The sequence below is a fragment of the Salvelinus namaycush genome, chromosome 22, assembly GCF_016432855.1.
Source record: "Salvelinus namaycush isolate Seneca chromosome 22, SaNama_1.0, whole genome shotgun sequence".
In the NCBI taxonomy this organism is placed as follows: Eukaryota; Metazoa; Chordata; class Actinopteri; order Salmoniformes; family Salmonidae; genus Salvelinus; species Salvelinus namaycush.
Genome location: NC_052328.1, coordinates 2,678,512 through 2,699,663, shown reverse-complemented (window position 1 = coordinate 2,699,663; position 21,152 = coordinate 2,678,512). Strand labels below are relative to the sequence as shown.

The 21,152-nt window shown below is 42.9% G+C and overlaps 1 protein-coding gene across 1 annotated transcript; it reads left to right on the top strand.

The window, feature by feature from the left end:
- The first annotated feature begins 300 nt into the window (after nt 1-300).
- On the top strand, nt 301-20,899 carry LOC120017465 (myosin heavy chain, fast skeletal muscle-like). The gene is made up of 39 exons (XM_038960221.1): nt 301-505; nt 858-1,000; nt 1,184-1,340; nt 1,688-1,715; nt 1,966-2,074; nt 2,189-2,281; nt 2,458-2,518; nt 2,713-2,811; nt 3,612-3,715; nt 5,269-5,407; nt 7,201-7,319; nt 7,489-7,638; nt 7,736-7,906; nt 8,134-8,446; nt 8,957-9,021; nt 9,115-9,202; nt 9,318-9,435; nt 9,632-9,755; nt 10,149-10,285; nt 10,858-11,113; nt 11,604-11,846; nt 12,170-12,346; nt 12,445-12,590; nt 12,752-12,842; nt 13,657-14,046; nt 14,144-14,270; nt 14,442-14,560; nt 14,704-14,900; nt 15,051-15,234; nt 15,371-15,536; nt 15,858-15,982; nt 16,247-16,555; nt 18,501-18,704; nt 18,899-19,024; nt 19,180-19,350; nt 19,634-19,738; nt 19,827-19,922; nt 20,347-20,478; nt 20,781-20,899. The coding sequence occupies exons 1-39, from the start codon at nt 301-303 to the stop codon at nt 20,799-20,801; spliced, it is 5,808 nt and encodes a 1,935-aa protein (XP_038816149.1). The 3' UTR covers nt 20,802-20,899.
- The last annotated feature ends 253 nt before the right edge of the window (nt 20,900-21,152 follow it).

Below are 21,152 nucleotides of genomic sequence, written 5' to 3'. Positions count from 1 at the left end.
AGGCTGTAATGATTGTGTTGAATTATACCATTCTAAATGTTTTCTACCTCTTCGGGGGCTAAATGACAGGGCTTTAGACTTGTGCGTATTCACAACAACCTAATGTTTCCCAGGGTTCTCCAAGAAGTACAAATTCATCTGTAGGAGGGAAAAAATAAGGTGAGACATAGTTTGAGTCTTCATAAGAAAAGTGACAAATGTTCTGTGAGAGATGCCACTCACAACTCTGTTGACTGTGGAGGAAGCACCACAGAGTCAATCATGTTTCTTGTTTTGTCTCTTTCCTAGTGATCCGTCACCATGAGTACGGACGCAGAGATGCAGATCTACGGCAAGGCTGCCATATACCTCCGTAAGCCTGAGAAGGAGAGGATGGAGGCACAAACCGCACCCTTTGATTCAAAGAACGCCTGCTATGTCGCAGACACCAAGGAGCTTTACCTTAAGGGTTTGGTCACTGCCAGGGCCAATGGAAAGTGTACTGTAACAGTCACGAATCCTAACGGCACTAAAGAGGTAAGCCTGATTTGAAAAGAATTGAAGATTGTGCAGACACACTTTTTTCATTTTTTATCATGCCAAATTAAATAAGTAAAAAAAGATTGATTAATAAGCATTTCTTTGTTTTTTTGTAAGCAGAATATAACCTTCAAACACGTCCTTTTTATCCCTGCTAATTAAATAGAATTTTCTATATTGACTAGTTAAGTATCACCATGTAGTCGTCAGTGGTTGATAACAAAGTAGTTGGATTAGATGGGGGGGATGCAGTTTTATTTTAAGATTTGTTTTTTAAAGCATTCAGTCCTGGCCAGTTTGATCTGTGTATAATCTAGATGTCTGACTGTTTCAGGAAGGAAAAGAGTTCAAAGAAGCAGATGTCTATGAGATGAACCCCCCTAAGTACGACAAGATTGAGGACATGGCCATGATGACCTACCTGAATGAAGCCTCTGTGTTGTATAACCTCAAAGAGCGTTACGCAGCATGGATGATCTATGTAAGATACCTGTATAAACATACACACTCATACAGTACTACACATAAAGTAATGGTAGACACCAAAACATACCAATACAGTAGACTTACATTACTATACCATAGTACACCCACATCCTCACATAAATCCAGGTAAACGTCAAGCTGATTTTTCTAATCCCCTAATTTAATCTCTTTCATCCAGACCTACTCTGGGCTGTTCTGTGCCACGGTGAACCCCTACAAGTGGCTTCCTGTGTACGACATGGAGGTTGTTAACGCCTACAGAGGGAAGAAGAGGATGGAGGCTCCACCCCATATCTTCTCCGTCTCTGACAACGCCTTTCAGTTCATGCAGATCGGTATGAGCTCTAATGGATGGATGGATGGAAGGATGGATGGATGGATGGATGGATGGATGGATGGATGGATGGATGGATGGATGGATGGATGGATGGATGGATGGATGGATGGATGGATGGATGGATGGATGGATGGATGGATGGATGGATGGATGGAAGTTAAAATGTGCTTTAGAGAGGTATCTGCTATTTTCTAGTCTACGTTAGAACAGTTTACTGGTAATATCTGATTTCACTGGCCTTGAATGGAAAATGTTCCAAAATGAAATCCATGATGATGCTAAGAATTCAATAATGTCCCCATAATGTTGCTTGAGTATGATAATCAATATGTTGTTTTGTTACAGACCAGGAGAACCAGTCCGTACTGATTACGTAAGTTGTTTACTAAAATCTCATTTGAGAAAGGGTTTCTACTGCAATATTTTGGGACACTTGGGTGTGATGAAAATACATGACATTATGAATGGATTAGGCTATGCATAGAAATGAGTCGATGAGTGGGGATACTTGTTAATTTATGTAGGAAAACAGTGTATTTTTCAATGCTATTTCTTAGTGTAAGTCAATGTGACATTCAAACATGTTACTAAAACCCCTGTTTCTCTGTCATATTAATAACCAGTGGAGAATCCGGTGCAGGAAAGACTGTCAACACCAAGCGTGTCATCCAGTACTTTGCCACCATTGCAGTGTCTGGTGCCAAGAAGGAAGCAGAGCCAGGCAAAATGCAGGTAGGTTGTACCTTTCTAGCACATTTCAGTTTGGTGGGCTGTGTTCAAGCAATCGAGAATAACTAACTTTACTACTTTACCAGTTTCTGAGCAACTTGTGTTTGTCTCAATCAGGGGTCTCTTGAGGATCAGATCATTGCTGCTAACCCTCTGCTGGAGTCTTACGGTAATGCCAAGACAGTGAGGAACGACAACTCGTCTCGCTTTGTAAGTATGAAGGGCATACTGTGAAAGTGATCTAATATTGGACAAATGTATTTCAGTATTTCCCATTTGTTATATCAATAGATGTTCGACAAATTGTAACATTTAAAGGAGTCTATCAAAGTAAAATGTTAGATGTATTTAGTTATCCTCTTTCTAACCCCCATGCTCTACTTTAGGGTAAATTCATCAGGATTCACTTCCAAGGTAGCAAACTGGCTAAAGCTGACATTGAGACCTGTGAGTTGATTTTGATTTTTTCTCAATTCTTTACTAAATTCACACAGATTTTTTGGGGAGATAATCTTTATCTAATGTTCCCTCTCTCTCTCTCTCTCTCTCTCTCTCTCTCTCTCTCTCTCTCTCTCTCTCTCTCTCTCTCTCTCTCTCTCTCTCTTTCTCTTTGTGTCAATCTCTCTCTCTTTCTCTCTCAGACCTGCTAGAGAAGTCCAGAGTGTCCTTCCAGCTTCCCGATGAGAGAGGCTACCACATCTTCTTCCAGATGATGACCAATCACAAACCTGAGGTTGTTGGTAAGGCAAAGTAGAGTTACAGGATAAATTATTCCCACCCCCATCTGTGGAATTCATTGTCCACACTATTAATACTATTACAATGAGTACATCCAACGTAACAAGGCATCTAGATATGAGTCAGGTCTTTGGGGAAGATGTATCAAGTAATGCACTCTGATAAGTATTGTGAATGTATCTTTCAAGGATTTGATGTAATCTATCATACGACATCCAGTGGCCCTTTGGGGTATTTCAGATGATCCCGGAGGTCTGTAATTATCTCTGACCCTCTGTGTGGCATTATCACATGTCCAATATATTAAGTAACCTAATACTATGATTTAAAATAGAATGACGAAGCTGTAAAACATTATCCTAGATATGAACCATCAACTTAATGAATACCATTGGTGTTTAATAAGGGTTTCAGCATGAAATATCATTTATTTTATTATTTTACACATTCGGTTTTATTATATGTGTTTGTTGTCAATGTTTAGGCATCAAGCTGGGGGCAGTTGTTAAACAAAAGTAAATATTTTGAAGAATTGTAATATAAAATGAATACATTTTTTAAAAGTTATTAAAAAATGAATTACCAAAGTTACGATATGTTGCCATAGATTTTCTGTTAATTGCCAAAATTACTGAAGATTACGGTAACTTTGGTAAATTACCGCCGATAGCTTTGAAACCCTAACCGTGATATAAAATACTTGAGTCCATCGACTGAGTAAAGGAGAGAGAGAGAAACTGTAAAGGTAGAACAGCAGAAATCTAAGAGATTTAACTGACAAGACATTCTCTGTTGTCCATAGAAATGGCGCTCATCACCACCAACCCCTACGACTTCCCCATGTGCAGCCAGGGCCAGATCACTGTGGCCAGCATCAACGACAAGGAAGAGCTGGATGCCACAGACGTGAGTCAAACAAAGGGTTCATCATATTCTAGATATGGAATGGGTAGGACCACCGTACACACTGAATGCACTGTGCAATTCCAACTTGGTGGCAGCTGGGAATTTTCATGTATTTTGTTTTGCCTTATTGTTAGTTAGGCATGTGCCTCAAAGAACTCTTCATGCCTTCACACTTCACCTTGAGGCCCATACTGTACATGTAAGACATCCACAAGAGAGTGTCACTAAGTCCCTGTGGAGCTGTGTAAAATAGAGGTTGACACGGGAGTGAAAATTCATTCCTTTCCCATCTTGTCCTGTCAATGTTTTTTCCTGTACTGCCCTAATCCAGCAACAGTTCTACAACCCTTGAACTTTCCTGTCTCTTCCGGATAAAAAAAAATCACTCTTGCTCCGTCCAGTGCTCATTTTTTGCGCACAGAAATACAGTATGTAGGCTATTGTGTTTGTTTAGGAAGTATGCTAAATCATTTCAGTAATGCAATACGCGACTGTGATATGTGGTTGTCTTACCTAATCTTAGTTAAATGCACTGACTGTAGGCCTAAATCGCCCTGGATAAGAACATATTCTAAACTACCTAAATCTAAATGAATTAAAGCTGGAGGATGAGGACAGACCACAGTAACCTACAGCTGAGCACTGCCGCATATGAACATTTACAACACAATAACATTTACAACATGGACATAAAAAATAAACCTGAGCGGGCATTACTGCATAAGTCAATACCTTTTTATTTCACTCTTCACCTCATACGTTACGGGTTTAGTTAAATACACGAACAATCAGGCTTGACGATAAAGTTGTTGGGAGTAGAGCAGCTATTTGTCCCGCTTTCTTGTTGGTAACGTTAGCGTATTTCATTACACCGCAGCATTTTTTTTTTTACAAGCCATGTACTAGGTTCCGTCATTGTCAGAGACAAGCCCATCAAATTGAACTAAAACATCTCTCTTTCCTTGGCTCTAATGTTAATATTGTTAGTGATGGGTCCTTGGCGGCAACAAGATGTTGCAATTCCTCTACTGAAGGCTTCTTCATTTAGCCTACTAACGTAAACTGGCATCTGAGGTAGCGTTGTGACCGGCTACAACTGGAGTGAGCGGCGAGGGTGAACCGACAGAAGGGGAGGGGGAAATTACAATGTACAGTATTTCGTTTTTTTTTAAAGTTTATTTTCATGAAATGCTCTACACATGACATATTTCCATCCCCAAAAAACGATGTTTTATAACTATACATGTTCAGCCAGCTCCTGTGGACTGTTGACCCTGTCCGAACTTGATTCTAGACCTCCACTACCATTCCTGACAGAATCCCGCAGGACCCGCAAAAACCCGCGGGAGTCCTGTTCCCGTGTCAATCTCTAGTCTAAAATTCATTTTGTGCTGTCATCAACCAGTGTTGGCCAAGTGTAATCACGTGGATCTGAGAAGCCAGTCAATTGGATCCATCCCATTTGTTCTGCTGACAGAACAGAACTGTAGTGTACTGTATGTGAGATAACTACCGTTCAGTTCATCACTGTTGTACTTCCTGTCTAATGCCAGGATGCCATTACAGTCCTGGGCTTCAGTAATGATGAAAAGATGAACATCTACAAGCTGACAGGAGCTGTACTGCACCATGGCAACTTGAAATTCAAGCAGAAGCAGCGTGAGGAGCAGGCCGAGCCAGACGGCACAGAGGGTGAGTCCACTCATACAATATGTAAACATTAGTCCCATTCCCAGTCCCACTCATAGATATACAATATGTAATCATTAGTCCCATTCCCAGTCCCACTCATAGATATACAATATGTAATCATTAGTCCCATTCCCAGTCCCACTCATAGATATACAATATGTAATCATTAGTCCCATTCCCAGTCCCAATCATAGATATACAATATGTAATCATTAGTCTCAATCCCTGTCCCACTCATAGATATACAATATGTAATCATTAGTCCCATTCCCAGTCCCACTAATAGATATACAATATGTAAACATTAGTCCCATTCCCAGTCCCACTAATAGATATACAATATGTAAACATTAGTCCCATTCCCAGTCCCAATCATAGATATAGAATATGTAAACATTAGTCCCATTCCCAGTCCCAATCATAGATATACAATATGTAATCATTAGTCCCATTCCCAGTCCCACTAATATATATACAATATGTAAACATTAGTCCCATTCCCAGTCCCAATCATAGATATACAATATGTAATCATTTGTCCCATTCCCAGTCCCACTCATAGATATACAATATGTAGACATTAGTCCCATTCCCAGTCCCACTAATAGATATACAATATGTAAACATTAGTCCCATTCCCAGTCCCAATCATAGATATACAATATGTAATCATTAGTCACATTCCCAGTCCCACTCATAGATATACAATATGTAATCATTAGTCTCAATCCCTGTCCCACTCATAGATATACAATATGTAATCATTAGTCCCATTCCCAGTCCCACTAATAGATATACAATATGTAAACATTAGTCCCATTCCCAGTCCCACTAATAGATATACAATATGTAAACATTAGTCCCATTCCCAGTCCCAATCATAGATATAGAATATGTAAACATTAGTCCCATTCCCAGTCCCAATCATAGATATACAATATGTAATCATTAGTCCCATTCCCAGTCCCACTCATAGATATACAATATGTAATCATTAGTCCCATTCCCAGTCCCAATCATAGATATACAATATGTAATCATTAGTCTCAATCCCTGTCCCACTCATAGATATACAATATGTAATCATTAGTCCCATTCCCAGTCCCACTAATAGATATACAATATGTAAACATTAGTCCCATTCCCAGTCCCACTAATAGATATACAATATGTAAACATTAGTCCCATTCCCAGTCCCAATCATAGATATAGAATATGTAAACATTAGTCCCATTCCCAGTCCCAATCATAGATATACAATATGTAATCATTAGTCCCATTCCCAGTCCCACTAATAGATATACAATATGTAAACATTAGTCCCATTCCCAGTCCCAATCATAGATATACAATATGTAATCATTTGTCCCATTCCCAGTCCCACTCATAGATATACAATATGTAGACATTAGTCCCATTCCCAGTCCCACTAATAGATATACAATATGTAAACATTAGTCCCATTCCCAGTCCCAATCATAGATATACAATATGTAGACATTAGTCCCATTCCCAGTCCCAATCATAGATATACAACATGTAGACATTAGTCCCATTCCCAGTCCCACTCATAGATATACGCCACGTAAGACAGACAGAGCCTCATCAAAGTCCGGCAGGAGATAATTTATGGAGACCAAATTCCAACCTCCAGAAATGCTTTAAACTGATGGATGTGGGTTCATATCAAAACGTAGCCCCCAAAACAACTTGTCCGAAACCTTTTGTCAGTGTGACATCAGAAACAAGTGATCTTGTGTTTCTGAGTCTGTTGATGTTGGTTCTCTCTCCAGTGGCTGATAAAATCGCCTACCTGGTGGGCCTGAACTCAGCTGAGATGCTGAAGGCTCTGTGCTACCCCAGAGTGAAGGTCGGCAATGAGTATGTGACCAAGGGACAGACTGTGCCTCAGGTAAGGCGGCCAAACACGGCTTCTACCATCTTCTGAGCACCATACATCTTTTGGTGATGAGTGCATTGCTTGTTTTGAAGAGTGATGTTGTTTTCCCCAAAGCTCTTTTCACCTCATCACTAGACATGGTCAACATCTCATGTATTCATTAGAGGTATTATCATTGCAGGTTAATAACTCAGTCTCGGCTCTGGCCAAGTCCATCTACGAGAGGATGTTCTTGTGGATGGTCATCCGTATCAACGAGATGTTGGACACCAAGAATCCAAGACAGTTCTATATCGGTGTGCTCGACATTGCTGGGTTTGAGATCTTTGATGTGAGTCTGAGACCAGAACAAGACAATGAGTTGTGATTGAGAGGGATTACAGCCTTGTATGATGATGAAATGATCCCTTCTGAAATTCCATCAACAGTACAACAGCATGGAGCAGCTGTGCATCAACTTCACCAATGAGAAACTGCAACAGTTTTTCAACCACACCATGTTCGTCCTGGAACAAGAGGAGTACAAGAAGGAGGGAATCGTCTGGGCCTTCATTGACTTCGGCATGGACTTGGCTGCCTGCATTGAGCTTATTGAGAAGGTAAACTGTCTGTCAAGATTATAATGGACCTCAACAGCAAAGCTCAAATGGAGTGATGTGTGAGATATTATCACATGGTACAACGTATCTGACTGTTGAGAACTCAAAATGTTTTCTATTATGGGCCCCTAAATGAAGATACTCTGATAATAGCATGTTTGCTGAAAGAATAAATGTGATCCTAAATGTAAATATCACTAATTTGATGTACATCTCTTTTCATAAAGCCATTGGGCATCTTCTCCATCCTTGAAGAGGAGTGCATGTTCCCCAAGTCTTCAGACACTACCTTCAAGGACAAGCTGTACGCCCAGCATCTTGGCAAAACCAAGGCGTTTGAGAAGCCCAAGCCAGCCAAAGGCAAGGCAGAGGCCCACTTCTCCCTGGTTCACTACGCCGGCACTGTGGACTACAACATCACTGGCTGGCTGGAGAAGAACAAGGACCCCCTGAACGACTCTGTTCTTCAGCTGTACGGGAAATCCTCAGTCAAACTGATGGCGACCCTGTACGTCGCTGCCCCACCTGAGGGTAAGACTAGCAGCACATCAAAAGATTTAATGAAGAAATAGTTACAACTCAGTCCCATTTTCTTTAAAGGGTCAATCTGCAGTTGCTACATCCATTTGTGGACTTTTAAGATATGTACCATTCATTCTTGAAGAACATCAGTTTAGTTCAACCGTTGTACCCCATCAGAACCCAAATTTGATCTTGTTTTACTCCAATGTTTGTAAACAAAGTAAAGGGAAACAAGATGGTCAGTCCTTTAATACATGGCTCTGTCTATATATTTGAGTGGTTACATTTCTCCAGCCCCGTCTCTCATGTTTTTATTGAAACAGGGGCAGGGAGCATGCTTTGTTATTGTTTCAACTGCTGATTGCTGCTTTAAATGTATCACGATTTCTCTGGGTGATTTACTGGGTTAATTTACTCATACAATAGGTGTTATTTTACACAATCTCATTGGCAGCATTTGCATTAAGATCTGTGTTAAGTTAACCTGAGATTCTCTCATTTATATTGAACTTTTCTCCATTACAACAGATACAACCAAGAAAGGAGGCAAGAAGAAGGGTGGTTCCATGCAGACTGTGTCCTCCCAGTTCAGGGTGAGCTTTTAAAATGGGGATATTCAGTCCTTCAAAAGGTGTAGTGATTATCAGAAATGATTTCTGAGAACATGGTTTGTAACCCTCTTACAGGAGAACTTACATAAGCTGATGACCAACTTGAGGAGCACTCATCCTCACTTTGTACGCTGCCTGATCCCCAACGAGTCAAAGACTCCAGGTACAATAAACATTGAGTTAAATATGACATCTTATCAATACAATATTAGTAACCTTAACGAACCAATCTTTAACCTGTTTATGAGTATTTAAAGAGACTTGGTTTGTGTTTGCAGGTTTGATGGAGAACTTCCTGGTTATCCACCAGCTCAGGTGTAATGGTGTTCTGGAGGGGATCAGGATCTGCAGGAAGGGCTTCCCCAGCAGAATCATCTATGCTGACTTCAAGCAGAGGTACACACACACACACACACACACACACACACACACACACACACACACACACACACACACACACACACACACACACACACACACACACACACACACACACACATAAATATTTGCTCCAAGTTTTTTCCCAGCATCAGAATAGGCTTAACCAAACCGATTACAACTTGACATATGTTAAACATTTCTCCTGATTCAGGTACAAAGTACTGAATGCCAGCGTCATCCCCGAGGGCCAGTTCATGGACAACAAGAAGGCTTCTGAGAAGCTGCTTGGGTCCATTGATGTGAATCACGAGGACTATAAGTTTGGACACACCAAGGTCAGTCAAATACCCCCAGCAAGAGATGCCAACTAAAACACAACTTCAATGATCATTTAAACTCTAACCATTCAATGTCTCTCCAGTTGATCTACAAATCTTGTTATTATTTCTTAAAAATGTAAAATAAAATATTATACTCAATTAATTATTTTGTGCATTATGTCAGAATGGTATGTCTGCAGTTATCTATATCAGTGTACATTATTAATCTACAGCTATACAATAATTTACAGCTCATAAACAACCTATGCCATGGTTTGTTTGTAAGGATTACAATGTTTATGATGTTCAAATCAATCTAGTGGTTTTGTTCCTCTCTTTTGATTCACCCCTTTCTGTCTGTTACCACCTGACTGTGGTTCCATAATTGACCACGTCAACCTGTGTCAGGTGTTCTTCAAAGCCGGTCTGCTGGGTGTCCTGGAGGAGATGAGAGATGAGAAGCTGGCCTCTCTGGTCGGCATGGTCCAGGCTCTCAGCCGTGGATTCCTCATGAGGAGAGAGTTCACCAAGATGATGGAGAGGAGGTGAGGAAGAGTAGACATCTTGGCAAACTGTTCTGTCAACCACCTGTATGTAATGTATAGTGATTACATAGTGAATATGCTGTGAGTTGTTCAGGATGAGAAGGTACATGTTATAACATTCTATTAAAGTAGCAGTTTGGTATTTAGCAAGCTGTTCAATTGTTATTTAACTAAGTGATATTTACCCATTCATTCTGGAATAATAAGAAATGCCTCATGATCTTAACATCACCTGTCAGTCCTTTCATCTAGAGCGCTGTCTATACATTTAAGAGGGATTATATTTCCCTAGCCCCATTCCTCAGCTGTATGCAAAAAGTGGTGGGGTCCCCGTTTTGTTATTCTTCGAATCGCAGAATGTAGCTTTAAATACGTCATCCAGTGATGTTTTTTTTTTACTGTTAAGGAATACTAGAAATGCCACTCCTTGAAGTTTGCAGTTGTATTAAAAAAAAGTTGAGTGACACTCACCGTGTCACTCAACGTGTCACTCACCATGTCACTCACCATGTCACTCACCATGTCACTCACCATGTCACTCAGCATGTCACTCTATCCTTTCTGTGGACCAGAGATTCCGTCTTCACCATCCAGTACAACATCCGTTCATTCATGAATGTGAAAACCTGGCCATGGATGAAGTTGTACTTCAAGATCAAGCCCCTGCTGCAGAGCGCTGAGACTGAGAAGGAGCTGGCCAACATGAAGGAGAACTATGAGAAGATGACGACAGACCTGGCCAAGGCTCTGGCCAAGAAGAAGGAGTTGGAGGAGAAGATGGTGGCCATGGTGCAGGAGAGGAGTGACCTGGCGCTTCAAGTCGCATCTGTGAGTGAGCAACAACCCTCATCAGAGCACATTTAGACACACAAGTACACAGACACGATCGCACACACATCAGCACGTATGAACAATACTTGAATAGGATGGCCCTGACTAGAATACAGTATATACATATGAAGTGGGTAAAACAGTGTTCCATGTCTATGTACATAGGGCAGCAGCCTCTAAAGTGCAGGGTTGAGTAACCGGGTAGTAACCGGCTAGTGATGGCTATTTAACAGTCTGATGGCCTTCAGATAGAAGCTATTTTTCAGTCTCTCGGTCCCAGCTTTGACACACCTGTACTGACCCAGCCTTCTGGATGATAGCGGGGTGAACAGGCGGTTAAAGTCCTTGATGATCTTTTTGGCCTGTGATATATATTTATATATGTCATGCATTTAAATTGATTTGCTCTGACTTATTTGACTAAATCAAGTCTATATTTTGATACACAAAGTGAGAACACAGGTTTTTTCTCCTGTTCTGAAACCAGGATTCAGAGAATCTGAACGATGCTGAGGAAAGGTGTGAGGGGCTCATCAAGAGCAAGATCCAGCTGGAGGCCAAACTCAAAGAGACGACTGAGAGGCTGGAGGATGAGGAGGAGATGAATGCTGAGTTGACTGCCAAGAAGAGGAAGCTGGAGGATGAGTGCTCTGAGCTGAAGAAGGACATTGATGACCTGGAGCTCACCTTGGCCAAAGTGGAGAAGGAGAAGCACGCCACCGAAAACAAGGTCTCGTAGACAGTCTAACCAAACAATAATCCAAAGAATAATCAACTCAAAACAGAAATGTAATTCAAGTCTTTTTGTGGGTACAGTAAAAATTAAGACACAAAATAGTGGAATTTCAGTTGTGGTGTTCTCCCCACATTCATTGCATGTTCTGCTACCAACTCGTTTATGATTTCCATTCAGTACACTGGCATGGAGTACAGTGCCATCTAGTGTTGAATCTATAGTACTGTACTTGTTGACACATTTCTATTATAAATGTAACTAATTCTCCCATTTATGGTGAAGTGACCAAAGACTAATTTTGTTGTGGCTGTTTTCAGGTTAAAAACCTGACAGAGGAGATGGCGTCTATGGATGAGAGTGTTGCCAAGCTGACCAAGGAGAAGAAAGCCCTCCAAGAGGCCCACCAGCAGACACTGGACGACCTGCAGGCAGAGGAGGACAAAGTCAACACTCTGACCAAGGCCAAGACCAAGCTGGAACAGCAAGTGGACGACGTGAGTGGAGTTTTACATTATGGACATGATAGTGTGTAAGATGTTATTGTCTTCAGTTGTTTAGATTTGACCAACACATGTCTGTTTATATCTTGTAGCTTGAGGGTTCTCTGGAGCAAGAGAAGAAGCTCCGTATGGACCTTGAGAGATCCAAGAGAAAGCTGGAGGGAGATCTGAAACTGGCCCAGGAGTCCATAATGGACCTGGAGAATGACAAGCAGCAGTCTGATGAGAAAATCAAGAAGTAAACACAAATAAATTATTACAGTATTCCCTGCCATCTTAATCAACATTGTGGTTCTTCTTGGTTCATTCTTGTAATTATGAATTAGATGAATGGTGAATGGTAAAATATGCTCCCTTTATACTGTCTAACTTTGCAATCAACGTGTTTGTGTTTGTTAGGAAGGAGTTTGAGACCAGCCAGCTCCTCAGCAAGATAGAGGATGAGCAGTCTCTGGGAGCTCAGCTGCAGAAGAAGATCAAGGAACTCCAGGTACAGTACAGGATCTCAGCTCCAGTACAGGAAAATAACTGACACATTTATTCTGGTAGCACACGTTCTTCCTGGTGAATTCTGATGGCTCAGTAAGATGGAAGATGGTGCTTCTTCCTGGTGGATTCTGATGGCTCAGTAAGATGGAGGATGGTGCTTCTTCCTGGTGGCTTCTGATGGCTCAGTAAGATGGAAGATGGTGCTTCTTCCTGGTGGCTTCTGATGGCTCAATAAGATGGAAGATGGTGCTTCTTCCTGGTGGATTCTGATGGCTCAGTAAGATGGAAGATGGTGCTTCTTCCTGGTGGATTCTGATGGCTCAGTAAGATGGAAGATGGTGCTTCTCCCTGGTGGATTCTGATGGCTCAGTAAGATGGAAGATGGTGCTTCTTCCTGGAGGATTCTGATGGCTCAATAAGATGGAAGATGGTGCTTCTCCCTGGTGGATTCTGATGGCTCAGTAAGATGGAAGATGGTGCTTCTTCCTGGTGGATTCTGATGGCTCAGTAAGATGGAAGATGGTGCTTCTTCCTGGTGGATTCTGATGGCTCAGTAAGATGGAAGATAGTGCTTCTTTCTATGTAAAGATGTTGCTTCTTACCGTTGTTAGTTTGGATCCTGCATGGGACACTGTCTAATGGGACACTGTCTAATGGGACACTGTCTAATGAATATAGTAAATATGTTAGTGTAACTGGCTATGTATAAACACATTTATACTAAATATACAATACATACTATTATTATGTAGTGAGGTTCAATTGTTTCAACTGTATTGTAGTGTTCATCCCCCTGCTCCTACCCCCTGTTTTAGGCCCGTATTGAGGAGCTGGAGGAGGAAATTGAGGCTGAGCGTGCTGCCAGGGCCAAGGTTGAGAAGCAGAGGGCCGATCTCTCCAGGGAACTTGAGGAGATCAGCGAGAGACTGGAGGAGGCCGGAGGCGCCACTGCTGCTCAGATTGAGATGAACAAGAAGCGCGAGGCTGAGTTCCAGAAGCTGCGTCGTGATCTTGAAGAGTCCACCCTGCAGCATGAGGCCACAGCCGCCGCTCTGCGCAAGAAGCAGGCCGACAGTGTGGCTGAGCTCGGGGAGCAGATCGACAACCTGCAACGCGTCAAGCAGAAGCTGGAGAAGGAGAAGAGCGAGTACAAGATGGAGATTGATGACCTCTCCAGCAACATGGAGGCTGTCGCCAAGGCTAAGGTGAGTAGTGATGTTTTGGTCAAGCAGTGTTGAGGAGGGTCAGCTAAATTACCATTCAATAAACTGAAGTTGACAGTCCCATATGTTTCACTAACAGGGCAATCTGGAGAAGATGTGCCGTACTCTTGAGGACCAGCTGAGTGAGCTCAAGACTAAGAATGATGAGAATGCTCGCCAGGTCAACGACATCAGCGGACAGAGGGCCAGACTCCTGACAGAAAATGGTACCTTCAACAATGAACAACAAACCAATATAGTTCACCTCAGTAGTACACAATAACATGTTGAGGGCTGTAAATTCAGTCTACATAGTTTCTGCCCTATGATACCTCAAAATACAATTTTAAACTTAGAGAACAGAGTCCCAATAACAAGATGTCTCTCTATTCCTGCAGGTGAGTTTGGCCGCCAGCTGGAGGAGAAGGAAGCCCTGGTGTCTCAGCTGACCAGAGGCAAACAGGCCTTCACCCAGCAGGTGGAGGAGCTGAAGAGACAGATTGAGGAGGAGGTCAAGGTAAGGCACCCAAAATGGAAACCACCCACCACAGTTTAAAGCTTTATCTACACATAGACTGTTTCTACGCCACCCTCAGAGACTTCTAATATAATTTGTTTTACTCTAATCTCTCTTTGTCTTTCTTTCTCTCTCTCTCAAAGGCTAAAAACGCACTGGCCCATGGTGTCCAGTCTGCCCGCCATGACTGTGATCTCCTGAGAGAGCAGTTTGAGGAGGAGCAGGAGGCCAAGGCAGAGCTGCAGCGCGGCATGTCCAAGGCCAACAGTGAGGTGGCTCAGTGGAGGACTAAGTATGAAACTGATGCCATCCAACGCACAGAGGAGCTGGAGGAGGCCAAGTGAGTTGCACACAATAGCAAAAACTCAAATAAACGGTGTGGATGGTGAGGGTGGTAGGGGGATCTGAGAAAATGTTACTTCAATATGTAGTGCAACACTTCTTTCACAACAAATGACTCACCATAACACCACCCGCTGTTGTTCAACAGGAAGAAGCTGGCCCAGCGTCTGCAGGAGGCTGAGGAGACCATTGAGGCGACCAACTCAAAGTGCGCCTCCCTGGAGAAGACCAAGCAGAGACTGCAGGGAGAGGTGGAGGACCTCATGATTGACGTTGAGAGAGCCAACGCCATGGCCGCCAACCTTGACAAGAAGCAGAGGAACTTTGACAAGGTGAACATTTATAAACCTCACTCTAGGGTGATGTTTCCTGTCTGCCATTTGATCAGATGTAGTATAATTGTAGCATATTTCTGATTCAAAACTCTCCATCAATGAGTTGTAATGAAAATCCCGTGCATTTCCCCAGGTTCTGGCAGAGTGGAAGCAGAAGTATGAGGAGGGTCAGGCTGAGCTGGAAGGAGCTCAGAAGGAGGCTCGCTCTATGAGCACTGAACTCTTCAAGATGAAGAACTCGTACGAGGAGGCTCTGGATCATCTGGAGACTCTGAAGAGAGAGAACAAGAACCTGCAACGTGAGCATTTGACAGCAGTTATTTTCGTCCGATGTTTGACCAGTGTTTGAAAATGGAATCAACTGTAATCATTATTATTATATAAAAATTACTATTTAACAATCTCAGAATGTTCATGTAAAGTTTAAAATATATTTTTTGGAACTTGAAATTGGTATTCCTTTGAACAACCCAATGATGTGGTGGGAAATTAGATTAGCAAGACAGTATGAAGTACTGTTATTGAATTATCTGTTATTATAATTCATTATAAACTTCAGTGCATTGGTGATATCTACTGAATATCTCCTGAGTCTAAACAGCTCCTGTGTTTGTGTGCAGAGGAGATCTCTGACCTGACTGAGCAGATCGGAGAGACTGGCAAGAGCATCCATGAGCTGGAGAAGGCCAAGAAGACCGTGGAGACAGAGAAGTCTGAGATCCAGACCGCTCTGGAGGAGGCGGAGGTACAAACTACAGCTGTTTGACAGTCCAATGCTCCCTTTATCGGTGTTTATTGTAGTCATATATTCAGTTTGTAATTATTTGTGTTAAACACGTCCAAATGTACTGAGCACAATTTGACTGACTGCTTCTCCTTGTCCAGGGCACATAACTTGTTTTCTCAAAATATATGGTCATGTACATTGGCTAGCTCAGTTAGTCATGTTATGAATACATCTCCCAGCTTAGTGAAGGGTTGCTTCTTCTGACTGCTTCTCTTCGTCCAGGGCACACTGGAGCACGAGGAATCCAAGATTCTGCGTGTGCAGCTGGAGCTGAACCAGATCAAGGGTGAGGTGGACAGGAAGATCGCTGAGAAGGACGAGGAGATGGAGCAGATCAAGAGGAACAGCCAGAGGGTGGTTGACTCCATGCAGAGCACCCTGGACTCTGAGGTCAGGAGCAGGAATGATGCCCTGAGGGTGAAGAAGAAGATGGAGGGAGACCTGAACGAGATGGAGATTCAGCTGAGCCACGCCAACAGGCAGGCCGCTGAGGCCCAGAAACAGCTGAGGAACGTCCAGGGACAGTTCAAGGTAAAGGGACTGGGACATCAGGCTCAAAAACCTGAACATGGGGAGGGATGTGTTCGTGAATCAGTAGAAAATAATAGATCATAGGAATGTAATAGAGTGGACTAATATACTGTAGGAAGGTAGGGATATTGGAGTGGACTAATATACTGTAGGAAGGTAGGGATATTAGAGTGGACTAATATACTGTAGGAAGGTAGGGATATTGGAGTGGACTAATATACTGTAGGAAGGTAGGGATATTAGAGTGGACTAATATACTGTAGGAAGGTAGGGATATTGGAGTGGACTAATATACTGTAGGAAGGTAGGGATATTAGAGTGGACTAATATACTGTAGGAAGGTAGGGATATTGGAGTGGACTAATGGGGCAGACACTGTTCACTGGGCGCCGATGACGTGGATGTCGATTAAGGCAGCCCCCCGGCATCTCTCTGATTCAGAGGGGTTGGGTTAAATGACTCCTGCATCTCTCTGATTCAGAGGGGTTGGGTTAAATGACTCCTGCATCTCTCTGATTCAGAGGGGTTGGGTTAAATGACTCCTGCATCTCTCTGATTCAGAGGGGTTGGGTTAAATGACTCCTGCATCTCTATGAGTCAGAGGGGTTGGGTTAAATGACTCCTGCATCTCTATGAGTCAGAGGGGTTGGGTTAAATGACTCCTGCACCTCTCTGATTCAGAGGGGTTGGGTTAAATGACTCCTGCATCTCTCTGATTCAGAGCGGTTGGGTTAAATGACTCCTGCACCTCTCTGATTCAGAGGGGTTGGGTTAAATGACTCCTGCATCTCTCTGATTCAGAGCGGTTGGGTTAAATGACTCCTGCACCTCTCTGATTCAGAGGGGTTGGGTTAAATGACTCCTGCATCTCTCTGATTCAGAGCGGTTGGGTTAAATGACTCCTGCACCTCTCTGATTCAGAGGGGTTGGGTTAAATGACTCCTGCATCTCTCTGATTCAGAGCGGTTGGGTTAAATGACTCCTGCACCTCTCTGATTCAGAGGGGTTGGGTTAAATGACTCCTGCACCTCTCTGATTCAGAGGGGTTGGGTTAAATGACTCCTGCATCTCTCTGATTCAGAGCGGTTGGGTTAAATGACTCCTGCACCTCTCTGATTCAGAGGGGTTGGGTTAAATGACTCCTGCATCTCTCTGATTCAGAGCGGTTGGGTTAAATGACTCCTGCATCTCTCTGATTCAGAGGGGTTGGGTTAAATGACTCCTGCATCTCTCTGATTCAGAGGGGTTGGGTTAAATGACTCCTGCATCTCTCTGATTCAGAGGGGTTGGGTTAAATGACTCCTGCACCTCTCTGATTCAGAGGGGTTGGGTTAAATGACTCCTGCATCTCTCTGATTCAGAGGGGTTGGGTTAAATGACTCCTGCACCTCTCTGATTCAGAGGGGTTGGGTTAAATGACTCCTGCATCTCTCTGATTCAGAGCGGTTGGGTTAAATGACTCCTGCATCTCTCTGATTCAGAGGGGTTGGGTTAAATGACTCCTGCACCTCTCTGATTCAGAGGGGTTGGGTTAAATGACTCCTGCATCTCTATGAGTCAGAGGGGTTGGGTTAAATGACTCCTGCATCTCTCTGATTCAGAGGGGTTGGGTTAAATGACTCCTGCATCTCTCTGATTCAGAGGGGTTGGGTTAAATGACTCCTGCACCTCTCTGATTCAGAGGAGTTGGGTTAAATTACTCCTGCACCTCTGATTCAGAGGAGTTGGGTTAAATGACTCCTGCACCTCTCTGATTCAGAGGAGTTGGGTTAAATGACTCCTGCACCTCTCTGATTCAGAGGGGTTGGGTTAAATGCGGAAGAAACATTTCAGTTGAAGGCATTCAGTTGTACAACTGACTAGTTATCCCCCGTTCCCCCTTATTACCAATCCTATCGCCCCTACTTCCACAAGTCTAATGATACTATGTTTTTGTGAACCCCAGGATGCCCAATTGCACCTTGATGATGCCGTCCGCGCCGCAGAGGACATGAAGGAGCAGGCAGCCATGGTGGAGCGCAGAAACGGTCTGATGGTGGCTGAAATCGAGGAGCTGAGAGTTGCTCTGGAGCAGACAGAGAGAGGACGCAAAGTTGCTGAGACTGAGCTGGTCGACGCCAGCGAGCGCGTCGGACTGCTGCACTCCCAGGTACGGGTCAAAGGCCATTTCTAATGAAACTCAACCAAGCATACCGATTACACACACATATATAATTCAACAGTGCTTAATATTGATAAACCTTTAATATTTTCGTAGTTTTATATTTATATTTTCATAATTTCAGCCTTGTGACTTGTAAGTTATCTTGAGAGTCAAACAAATGGCCTTGTTTCCTCCTTCAGAACACCAGCCTTGCGAACACCAAGAAAAAGCTGGAGACTGACCTGGTTCAGGTGCAGGGAGAGGTGGACGACATCGTCCAGGAGGCCAGGAACGCAGAGGAGAAGGCCAAGAAGGCCATCACTGACGTGAGTCCTTGAATTACATCAACTAGATTTGTCCCCAAAGGCCAATGGAAGCTGGGCTGGTTAAACAGAGATCTCAAAAAGGAGGTCAGATGATCTCAGAGGGACATTATGATTGGTGCCAGTTGGTGCATAAATGAAACTAACTACCATTCCAGGCGGCCATGATGGCTGAGGAGCTGAAGAAGGAGCAGGACACCAGCTCTCACCTGGAGAGGATGAAGAAGAACCTGGAGGTCACAGTCAAGGACCTGCAGCACCGCCTGGACGAGGCTGAGAATCTGGCCATGAAGGGAGGCAAGAAGCAGCTCCAGAAACTGGAGTCCAGGGTGAGTTAACAGCAGTGTGGATTGAAAGACAGATTGCTGGAAATGTATTTGATCATATAAAAATACACAGGAGCATTGTGTAATGGCTTTTTCTCTGAATCACCCACCTACATCATGAAATGTCGTTGTTTTATTATAGACCTCTTTAATTAAAATCGTAAAAGTACATAGGAGTAGACAACACTTCTTGACCAGTAGAAGAACATTCCTCTGTTTTACAAAGATTTCTTACGTTTGACTTCACCACCTCACATAAATGCCTACGTTTATTTCTTCCACAAAGGTGCGTGAGCTCGAGTCTGAGGTGGAGGCCGAGCAGAGAAGAGGTGTAGACGCGGTCAAGGGAGTCCGCAAGTATGAGCGCAGAGTCAAGGAGCTCACTTACCAGGTAAGAAAAAGTGCATTCTTCACACATTGAAGCACACTGGTTTGTGTGTTAAACTATGGACTATTGATTCTTGTAACTTCTCCCACAGACTGAGGAGGATAAGAAGAACGTTGCCAGACTTCAGGACCTGGTAGATAAGCTGCAGATGAAAGTGAAGGCCTACAAGAGGCAGGCTGAGGAAGCGGTGAGTCACAGACTTAGTCAAAACCTCTGAAAGCTTACATTCCCTAGTAGACATTACAAAACGTCTAGACAGTTTAGTTGAGTGTTGCTACTGCACATCAGTCAACATTGACTCAGTTGATAGTGCAAGTCATTTCTGAAGAAAGGTATGCAAAGTGACTCCTCTTCCTATGTGTAACAAATTCAAGTAGAGCGGGTTGAATATTATTTAGCTTTGTGCCGGGGGCTGGTCTGGTGGTAATGCTGACTCTCCTGGATCACATGGTCCTGGAAGCACCAGTTTATCCCCTGTTCCACCACTCACTTTCTCTAATGTATCATCCTTCTCCCTCATAATTCCTGTAAGAAATATATATTAAATTGCTACCTGAAGCTTCAAACGTTCAATACTGATGTTAGGCTCTCCCTCTCTTTTCTTTACCCAGGAGGAAGCATCCAACCAGCACATGTCTAAGTTCAGGAAGGTTCAGAATGAGCTGGAGGAGGCCGAGGAGCGTGCTGACATCGCTGAGACTCAGGTCAACAAGCTCAGATCCAAGAGCCGCGACAGCGGAAAGGTACAGAAGTGCTGCTAAACCTACACCTGACTGATGTTCAAACATGACCACATCAACACCACCTATGATTCATTCTTCACAGATGTCAATACTGACCTTTTACAATCACTCAAATGTTGAGGATCTCTGAGAAACACATTTCAGGACAGGGTAAATAATCCAAATTTAGTTGGTACTTCAAAATCGAAAATCAAGCTGAGCACAGAGTCGTAAATACTTGATCCATTCTGTTATTTCCAAGTTATGATATATTTATCATGTTCATTATTAATACTGATCTATTCTGTTATTTCTTCTTACAGGGAAAAGAAGTTGCTGAATAAACAAGACCAAAGTCTTATCAATTTCCTGTGTTTCATAAAATATGACTTTCATGGTGAAATGTTGATCATTGATTAAAAACATGTAGACTTACATACACTTCCTTTGTGACTGTGGACTTATTTCTCAGAAAACAGCTTTTCATACCACAAAAATATTGTACTTTAACTAAAGGAGCAATCTGGGATTCAAGCAACATCAAAGCGGACACCGCAACAAAGCGGTCATTTTGTTTTGCTGACCAGCTGAGGGATGAGGATGGAGAAATGTAACTACACAATTCATAGACTAAGCTATTATAATCATCCATAGCATCAACATGATAGTTTTAACCCTTTACACTCAGGGGGAGG

Coding starts and splice junctions, on each gene's coding strand:
- LOC120017465 (XM_038960221.1), top strand. CDS start 301: ATGAGTACGGACGCAGAGATGCAGATCTACGGCAAGGCTGCCATATAC. Junction 2,519..2,712: donor TAAAGCTGACATTGAGACCT/GTGAGTTGATTT, acceptor TTTCTCTCTCAG/ACCTGCTAGAGAAGTCCAGA. Junction 3,716..5,268: donor AAGAGCTGGATGCCACAGAC/GTGAGTCAAACA, acceptor GTCTAATGCCAG/GATGCCATTACAGTCCTGGG.